The sequence below is a fragment of the Parasteatoda tepidariorum genome, chromosome X2, assembly GCF_043381705.1.
Source record: "Parasteatoda tepidariorum isolate YZ-2023 chromosome X2, CAS_Ptep_4.0, whole genome shotgun sequence".
Classification (NCBI taxonomy): Eukaryota; Metazoa; Arthropoda; class Arachnida; order Araneae; family Theridiidae; genus Parasteatoda; species Parasteatoda tepidariorum.
The window spans coordinates 22,142,374-22,152,539 of record NC_092215.1 but is presented as its reverse complement, the minus strand read 5'-3'; the positions used below and the strand labels follow the sequence as shown (position 1 = coordinate 22,152,539).

Below are 10,166 nucleotides of genomic sequence, written 5' to 3'. Positions count from 1 at the left end.
AGAGTAATAAAATCCAGGGCTAAAGAGAATAGAAGGGCTAGTTCATTCCGCTCTTAGAGCTGAAGCTACGATTTCCCTCCTCATGACGCCACGCTGCACACAGATCTCGGAGATGGCAAGCAAAGATATTATGAAAACTATGCATCATTCTCTCTGTAAAAATAAGTTGGACTTTTTCCTGATATTAACTTTCAAACTTTATGCAATTAGCATATTGTTTCCTTTCGAAAGCATAGTTTTAAAAAACTTTCTTGGCCAAAATATTAAATTAAATACCATTTTAATCTAATAAAAATATTTTACTAGCTGTCGTAAATGACGCCATAAATACGTACTTTATTTTTAAATTTTCAGTTTTAACTTTTATTAGTAAAAAAAATTTAATGCATATATCGACACTTTTTTAGCTACATATTGTTCGATAACAATAATTTGTAAAGTTAGGCTAAATTTAGAATCCTGATTTTAAAATATGCTGTTAATGGCAATTTGTTTATACTTAATCATTAGTAAACAACAACCTTAAACGCTAATTATTCTAACAGAATAATATTTTAAGTTCATAAAAATATTAGAAATTTTGAAATTTAAAAAATAATATTTAGAATAACTACATTAAAAACTACGTCATGAAACTAAGAGAATTTTAACGATTAATTATCTATACATATAGGAGAATTTTAACGATTAATTATCTATAATATTATATAACGATTAACGATTAATTATCTATGAGGTCATTTAAGTTTTTATTTTCTTTGACTTATTCATTTTTTTAAGTTTTTCGTCTGCCTTTTTTTTTTTTTTTTGAAATTGGAATTTCATAAATAATTTTAAATTTTTGTAATTCACTTCACAAAACTGAGAAAAATCATTATAGGAAACAAAGAATGTCTTGGAATATGTCACAAAAAGGAATGCTCCAATATTAGTTAAAGGTAGTTAGACCGAATGCTTCGCTCTTGAAGTAAAAGTTCAAGCTTTGCGCCTCCGTGACGTCACAGGCGAAATCGAAGGTTTGGCGCTGCGAGTGAACTAGCCCTTCTATTCTCTTTAGCCCTGGATAAAATCTGCCAAAGTAAACAGCTTACACCTTACAAGGAAGCTTACACCTTCACAGCTTACACCTTCAGGAAGTAAAGGGAGATCTGTAAAATGAGGCCAACTTGTAGAAAGGGAGAATATAATGACGACGAATAAAAGGCGAAAATGCTTTTATATCACAAGTCAAAATTCTTGATGGTCCCGTCAAAACATTCTGATGGTTTATGTTGGTTCATGATGTTCCAACATCATTTGATGGTCGCCATCATCCAACATTTTCCATTATGTGTTCATGGTTTTGATGTGCCAACAAACTTCCATCATTCCATGATGGAAAATGGTACTTTAATACTATGATGGTTAACCATCAAGAGAAGTTTGATTCTCTTGTACCAGCAATCCATGATGATCCGTTATGGTCCATGATGGTTCCAACTAAACACTTCCATGATGGTTTAATGGGAATTCTTGATAGTTCTCAGGAATATACCATCAAAACAATTTCGCTTTTTTATGTTGGACCATCATAAATCAATCCAAATTCCTACATTGGGAAGATGATTGTTGATGATCGTTCCAACATTTGATACTGTGATGAAATTCGAGATGGTCCATAATGGTACAACAATGCATTTCCATGACGGTTTAATAATAAATATTGTTCGTTCAACAGCCATCAAAACATCATACCATCAAAACAATTTGTTTTGATCTTTTTTACGCTGGCTCATCAAATTAGTCCAAAATCCATCATTGGGGAGATGGTTGTTCATGATCGTTCCAGCATTTGATTTCTAAGAAGCTATGATGGAAATTTCTTATAGTTCAACATGAACAAACCATCAAAACAAGTTGTCCTTCTTATGTTGGACCATCATGAATCAGTCCGAATTCCTACATTGAAGTGATGGTTACTTATGTTGATTACCATCAAAAATATAATAGTTCATGATGAAATTATTGATGGTTACCATCAGGATTATGATGGTCTATCAATGGAACACCATCAAAAATTTTGACTTGGGAACTGAAACTTTGCAGCAAATGTTCAAATGAGTGCCCGCAAACTATAGAACAGGATTCACATTAGAGATAGATAGAATCACTCAGGCATTGGAAGATTCCTGTTATTTCTCTGCTGCGACACTAATTTTGGTGAAAATGTTCGACAATATTGGTGACAATGGCGATGGATATTTCGTAAACGACGCTGTTTAGATGTCTCTAGAGAAAAAAATCCGGGAAAGGCTAATCTGTGGACAATCCATCTATTTTAGAGGAATTCAACTCAGCAAAAAGTGCTTCTTCTTGGTTCGTTTTTCGCTTTCTGATCTCACATAGTGTGTGGAAAGTTATATGTTTTAGCAAGTTCTATCATCTCTTACAATTAACACCATTAGGTTTTGTTACATTCAATGTTTGGAATGTATAGGCCTTACAATTATAAGAGAAAATTAATTCGGTTCTAGCTCTTCTTTTTTACTGAAATATTTGTAACATTTTTAAACATAGCATCTTCGCAAAACATTACTTTCACTTTTTGAATGCGAAAAAGTTATGAAATCTTCATAATCTCATGATTTTGCAAAATAAATAAATGTAGCACAGTTAAAAATTACTGACATGAGATATCTCTAAGCATAACTTATAAATATTTCTTTAAACAGCTCTTCAATTTTCGAATAATAAAAATAACTGATACAATACTATGGCTAGGGAAACCATAGTAATAAGCCACCTTTTTCCCAAATGTGATATTTTTACGCCTTACTACTCCTTAGAATGTTTTCCAGGTAGTTTACAAGTTTCAGGAATTTCTACCTGATTACAATTTAATACTTAAAACCTCCTTACTGCTTACATAAAAACCGTACTGTTTTTTACCGAAAATACTTTCCTAAACAATTTAAAAGTATGGCTTACCTCTACATGGCCCCAAAATTTCCAACTCAACCTAAGCTTGTCAATTGAACTTAAATTATTATTTATTTATTATCTAAACTCTTCTTGATCTTATTGTATTGAACAATATTAAGTAAATAATTTCAAGAAACTGAAGTGGAAAAATCTAACCTGATTAAAAACTTCATTCCCTTCAAAAATATGTAAACAGGTTAATAACATTCGACATGTTTCAAGCTTTCTTGTTACATTAGACAATCTATACACGCTTTAAAATTCAGGCATAAGGAACAAATTGTTGGAATCTTGGGCATAAAATAAATTTCGAAAATGTCATAATTAATTCCAGTTACATCAGCTCATCTTGATACCCTGGAATCTTGCTTTATTTATATGAACTCCGATCCCCTTGTTATCGACTTGAACTCCTCACCACCTGATCGTAATGACACGATTCCGAGTAGAACACCGAAGTCAAGTGACACTGACTGCGGTCAGTAAGCAGCTGTGGGATCACTGTGATCACCTTGCGTAGGGTCCGAAGGTGCGCAGTATCGGTCTTCGTTAAACTATTTTACTGTAAAGAGCTCGACTTCGTACGCAGATCATCGGCTACCAAAGCAGGGGAGCTATCACTCCTGCAGAGGATCGAAACCGCGATGGCATGTATTCGGATCTTCCTCAATGATGTTTCCCAGACCGTCGCCAATAGTCAATTGTGCAGCTCTAATGCGATGTAAATAAAGTACCGACCTTACCTTGATTTTCTCCTCTAGATCACTGTGATTTTATTTCTTGTTCTGTTTTTTCATTTTTTTCTCTCTCTCTTGGCTACTGGGGTTTTGTTTCTCACCCTTATACTTCAATTTTTAGTTCGCAACTTTATATTTTCAATCATTTTTGTTTCTTATCATTCACGTCTGGCAAGTCTTGAAAATGGGTGCCTGTTTTTGAGAGCTTCAAATATGTCGACTATTATTTCCTAATCATATAATTTTGAAGAGAATGAAGTTTTTATTCATGTAATATAGTTCACATAATTTGATATACTTTAGAGATAGATTAAATTCAAAATAATATTTTACAATTTTTTAAGGTGTCTTTCTTTATTAAGAAAGAATATGTTCATCCAACGAAAGTATATTCCACCCAATATGACAACAATAAGTGAAGCACTTTCGCGAAAGCTAATTGTTGGTCAGGGGAGTCATAAAGGTTCAGGCTCCACAATTTCTAATAAATGTCATGATGGTAACAATGTGGTCAGCATTGAGCAGCGACCACTTTTACTTCCCAGACAAGTTAGTACTCACTTTCTTTTCATTTTAAAACCGTCATTGAACAGTCAACTCAATTTTTAGTTTACAGCTACTAATGTTCAACTCCGTAGCCTTGTAAGTTTGAACCCAATCCAGAAGACAAGGGAGCTCATGGATCAGTACCCCTGAGGTATTGATTTGCCATGGGAACTTGGAGGAAATTTGTAACCCCGACTGATTTAACACGTGCCAGTCACCATTTAATACACGGGGATTTTTTTGTCAGTTGGATTCGAACTCCCGTTCTCACAAACACGAGCCCAACAAATTAGTACCTGTTGAACAGAAATTCGGTAAGCTTGAATTCACTGACAGGGACCAATCTCTAGTTCTTCACAATGACAACTCAGTGCCTTAACTACTATGCCATTACGGCTCGCTCTGTATTATAATTATATATAGGTTTAATACGACTGCAAAGGTCTCCCCTTCAAATCCCTATGACTTGGGAACTATAAGAGAAATTAGATTATTGGATCATAAATTATCTTGAAATTATCTAAATTATCTTGAGTTATTGTATTCTTTGAAATAACATTCTTTTGAGCTCTGTATATTTCAGAAATGCATAATGTAAAAATGAAAATAAAAATATTAAAAGTTTTCAAAAATCTTCTTTGAATAATATACACCGAAGAGCCATTACATTAGGACCACCCTGCTAATAACATGTAGGACCACCTTTAGCCCTCAAAACTGCTAGCACACGCCGTGGCGTTGATTCCACAAGGTGCTGATAGGTCGTCTGAGGTATCTGATACCAAGCCCTCACCAACTGGTCCTGCAATTCCCTCACATTGCGAGGGGGTAGCGTGACAGCATGAATTTGGTTTTCCAATTAGGACCACAAATGTTCTATTGGATTAAGGTCAGGTGAATTTGGGGGCCAAGACATGACTTGAAAGTCACTGGAATGTTCCTCGAACCAATCCGTGACGATTCTACCCTTATGACGTGGTGCATTGTCCAGTTGGAAAACACCATCCCCCGCTGGAAAAACTGTTGCCATGAATGGGTGAACCTGGTCTGCAACTATGTTCAAGTAGCTTACAGACGCCAGGGATTGTTATATGAGGATTATGGGTTCAAATGTGCCCCATGAAAACATTGTTCCTGGGCGAGAAACCATGAAAACCTGGGCGAGCCGATTGTTATAGATGGAGGGTGGTCATAATGTAATGGCTCTTTGGTGTATTCAAATTTTTCAGGAAAACATGGCAATATCTTGTAAAGGTTGAAAGAACCCTTAAGTCTTTTAATACATGGACATCATAAATCATTAAAATTTCTAACTAGTAATAGGAAATATATGCTACAAAGTAGATATTTTAAATATAATTCATGTTATTAATTTCTAAATATTTATCATTCTCATTAAATACTTATCGCAAATAATTGAGTAAATGGAAATCGCTGATATAGTATATTTTTAATATTGTACGCTTTTTGGTTAAAAGTTCTACGCTGACTTCAAAATTAAGTTCCCTAAAAATGGACTTTTAATTAAACTGTTTCGTGAGCAATCGAACTGTGAAAAATTTAATTTATAAACATCATAAATTATTAGAAATTCAAGCTAGTAATAGGAAACATATACTACAAAGCAGATATTTTAAATTTAATCATTGGTCACCTCCAATGATTAAATTGGTCACCTCATTGGAAACCATTGGTCACCTCATTGGAAGGCAAACGCCTTCCAATGAGGTGACCGGGTTCGAATCCCAAGAATGGCTGGTCGATACGAATTCTGCATCCGGCTCGCTCTGACCACGGCACTGACATTAAATATCCTCAATGGTAGACGGTTCATGGGTTAGAGTACCCCAGCCGTCAGGATAACCATGGGAGGTTTTCGTGGTTCTCCTTTCCATGTCGCGCAAATGTGGGTCAGTTCCATCAAAAAATCCTGCACGAAAGCAAAATTTCTCCCAATATTTGATCCAGGAGTTCCCTTGTCTTCTGGATTGGGTTCAAAATCACAAGGATACGGAGTTAAGCATTAGTAGTCGTAAACCCAAAAGATTGGGTCGGCTGTTCAACGGCAGTAATAAAATAAAATACTTATTGCAAATAATTAATTAATTAATGAAATGGCTGATATAGTATATTTGTAATAATTTAAGCTCTTTATTTCAAAGTTCTACGCTGACTTCAAAATAAAGTTCCCTAAAAATTAGCTTTTAATTGAAGTGTTCCGTGAACAATCGAACTATGAGAAATTTAATATATAAACATCATAAATAATTAGAATTTTAAGCTGGTAATAGGAAATATATGCTACCAAGCAGAGATTTTAATTATAATTCATGTTATTAATTTCACAATATTTATCAGTTCTCGTTAAATAGTTATCGTAAATAATTAAGAAGTTAATGGAAATCGCTGATATTGTATATTTTTAATATTTTAAGCTTTTTAGAAGTTAAAAGTTCCTCAATGTCTTCTCAATGAAAATTCCCTGAAAATGAGGTTTTAATTAAAGCGCTCTGTGAACAATCAAAAGCGCGATTTGAAATATATAAACGATGTTTAACTTTCATTTCACAGTCCACATTCATTAATAGACGGAATCTTTTAAAATAATCTTACTTTAATGAAACATCAATACTCTCTCTTTTGTGTTCTAAATAATTTTCATATCTTATCTGAAAACAACGCTGCTTTTCAAATTAGATTACTTCTCCCAAGTAATTAATGAAAATAAATTTAAAATTCCATTCTTATTTGACAAAAGAGAACTTATTGTCTTCGGCGAATTTTAGTTAACATAATTTTATCGGGCTTATTAAATTTAACTGCCACGGATTAGAAACTAATTAGTATAATTAGGTGATTTTAAGTCTCTGGGGACTACTCAGAATGCTAATAACTTGATGGGGAAATTTTTCTTCAAGATCTTATATTGAAAAATGAAGAATGTTTGTTACGTTAACTGTTTTGTAAAAAAAAGATATGGTTGTCCATAAAAAATATTTAAAGTCATTTTTTATAATTAATACTTTTAAGCTTTCATGTAATTTAGAAAGAAAATTAAAAATAAATTAACGAGTCTAGTTTTACTTTTTAACTTCTTTGCCTTAATAAGCTTTCTGCATTTATATCTCTGTCTTATTGCTAATAGTGGAATATTTTTATAAAAGTCTCTGTAAAAATTAAAATGAACGAAAATCGTAAAAACTCTCAACATTCATCTTTGGTTTGTAGGAAAAATCATTACTTATATATTTCACAAAAAGGCAGAAGACTCAGGACGGCTACTTTCAAGCTGTATTAAAAGTGATGGATGAATTTGATATACCTTTCCGGATTGAACCTTTGCTTCCCCCCTTAAATCCTATGGAATCTAGCAAAATATTACATCACCTGGACTTTATGAGTCCTGTCTTAAAATCCCAGGATTGTACAGCAGCTTTCTTCAGCGCGGGGATGGTGACAATCCACAATCGCTTTCCTCTTGAAGCATGGTTGCAGATATATACAGATGGCTCAAAGCTTGAGATGGATAACATTGCCGGTGCTGGTATTTATTGTGAGCATTTCTCCCACTATCTTTTGTTGGGAACAGCCAAGACCGCTTTTGATGGTGAAGTTGAGGCAATCAAAGTAGCTTTAACTCATTTAAATGCTCGTCCTTCTCTTTTCGATCAAGCTGTCATCTTCTCGGATTCCCAAGCAGCGATTCTGGTCATTGTCAACTGCACTCAAGTCCCTAGTTCTTTGTCCAATGTGAAATATAGATCCGTAATGACAGAGATGGGTAAAAAATATGAAACGATTACCTTTCAATGGATCCCATCCCACTGTGGTATCCCCGGCAACGAAAAAGCGGATGTACAGGCCAAAAAAGGTTGCTTTGTTAATAAACCCCCAAATAACTTGGTTAGTTATAAGTCCACATCATTAATGATTAATCATGCACTTAAGACAACACATATATTATTGCTGAAAGAACGGACAAAAGAAAAATCGTGGAGAAATGACATCCTTAATCTCCTCGATTGCCCAAGAAGCAGTGCTGTAGCTGCCTTTCGTCTTGCTACCAAGCACTATTGCTTATACGCTCATCTTTACCGTCCTAAAATAGTGAATAATCCTGCCTGCCCCCTCTGCCGCAGTGGTGCGATGATGAATGCTGAACATCTCCTCAACTGTTCAGTTCTCACTAAGAACTGCATCTACTCCTGATGCTGGGAGGCCAGAGACCTTTTGTTCAATTTAAATTCTTGATTTAATTTTTGTGTTTGATGTTTTACTCTTGTTTTTGTATTTTGTATATTTCATCTCTTTCCCGTATTTGTATTTCTTTCTTTTTTTATCTCTGTACTGCGTTAGGATAATGTCTGTATCGCCTATTGCATTGGAAATAAAAAAAATTAAAAGAATATTTCACAAGAATTCGCCTTCGATAATTTTTGTTCCACTTACCAAAACTTCTCTTATTTGAGAAATTTTCCATTTTGTATTGGGTTTCATAGCGCCATCTACAAATCACTAAAGTTCCCAGTTCTTATAATTGGAATCATTTTTTATTTTATTTCATAACCAGTTTAGAATAGCAAATTCATTTTTGGATAATGTTCAACGTCCTTTTAATTTTGTACCTAATCCAGACGAAAAATTGTGTTCCTTACAACTTAAACTTTTTTCGACTAATATTAGAGAAAATAATAGAAAGTAATAAATATGTACTAAAATCTATTTTTTGCATTAAATTATCTTTGGATAAAAGAATTTTATAATTGTGTGCAAAAATGTTTCAATTCACTCAAGAGGTTTGCGAGATATGGTGAAAGTGATTAAAACTTATTTTTATTATTTTAGTAACTATAACCATCATTGAAAATAACAATTTAAACAATAAGGGTATGCCTTAAGTTAAGCAATCTCTTATTCATATTTCAAATATATGTATTAATTTAGGGAATACATTAATTTTATGAAATTGCTGGAAATTTGAAACCTTTATTTCAGAGAAACGGTCTTCATTTTGAGACAGAAAAAACCCTTAAAACCTAAAACAAGAGAAATATAGACTTCAAATTCATGGCAAACATCAGAAAAAGCATGCTTTAACTGAAATTTCCTTAACGAAGTACATGATTTACTATACTCAATACATAAAAGGCATTCAAAATGTCTAGACTAGACCTTTAAATAGATTTGAATATTCTATTTCTTGGAAGTTCCGAGTTATCTGAAATATTAAATGTCATACCAATTTTATTTTAACAATCTTTTTCCTATTAAATTGTAAAATATCAAACAATTTAGTTGCTTACTTATGTTACTACGGCTTTCGTAGAATAAAATATGACTATATTAGCATAACTGGAAAAAATGTCCTTTATATATAATATTCAATAGCATAAAATCAAAATATAAATAAATGACAGATATTACATTCAGATAATTTAAATACATGCAATTGAGACTAGTTTACTAGTTACATATATCATCATAAGACTAGATATTAAAGTTCCCCTTTTGCATATATGTATAAATATAATTTCATCTTAAGAGCAAAAGAAAGTCATACGCCTTAATATCCAATATAAATTGACATAAAGATGCTGAATTAATGATGTAAAGTGCGCATAATAAAAAAGGATCATACTAATAACTTTTGATCTATTAATCAGAATGCCAATCACTAACATGCAATTTTAATACAGTTTGAGGGGCTAAATAGAAATGTGCTAATTAATTTGTGCACACAGCACTTTTATTAAATGATAAGTCACATAAACGTGCTTTATTACATAAAATATACTCTTTTCGACGGATCTGGAGTTTTTTTAGTCCCAAAATATGAGATCAAACCACATAAATGTGGTTATAATAATGTAAACAAAGAAAACGGTTGAAAGTTTGGACTTCTTTACAAGGTTTTTCAAAGCT

At 33.0% G+C, this 10,166-nt stretch overlaps 1 protein-coding gene across 1 annotated transcript; it reads left to right on the top strand.

The window, feature by feature from the left end:
- Window positions 1-7,547: 7,547 nt before the first annotated feature.
- On the top strand, window positions 7,548-8,453 carry LOC107449678 (uncharacterized). Its single transcript, XM_016065283.2, has one exon. The coding sequence runs from the start codon at window positions 7,548-7,550 to the stop codon at window positions 8,451-8,453; it is 906 nt and encodes a 301-aa protein (XP_015920769.2).
- The last annotated feature ends 1,713 nt before the right edge of the window (window positions 8,454-10,166 follow it).

What these genes read in the sequence shown, in the direction of transcription:
- LOC107449678 (XM_016065283.2), top strand. Translation starts at nt 7,548, where the DNA reads ATGGATGAATTTGATATACCTTTCCGGATTGAACCTTTGCTTCCCCCC.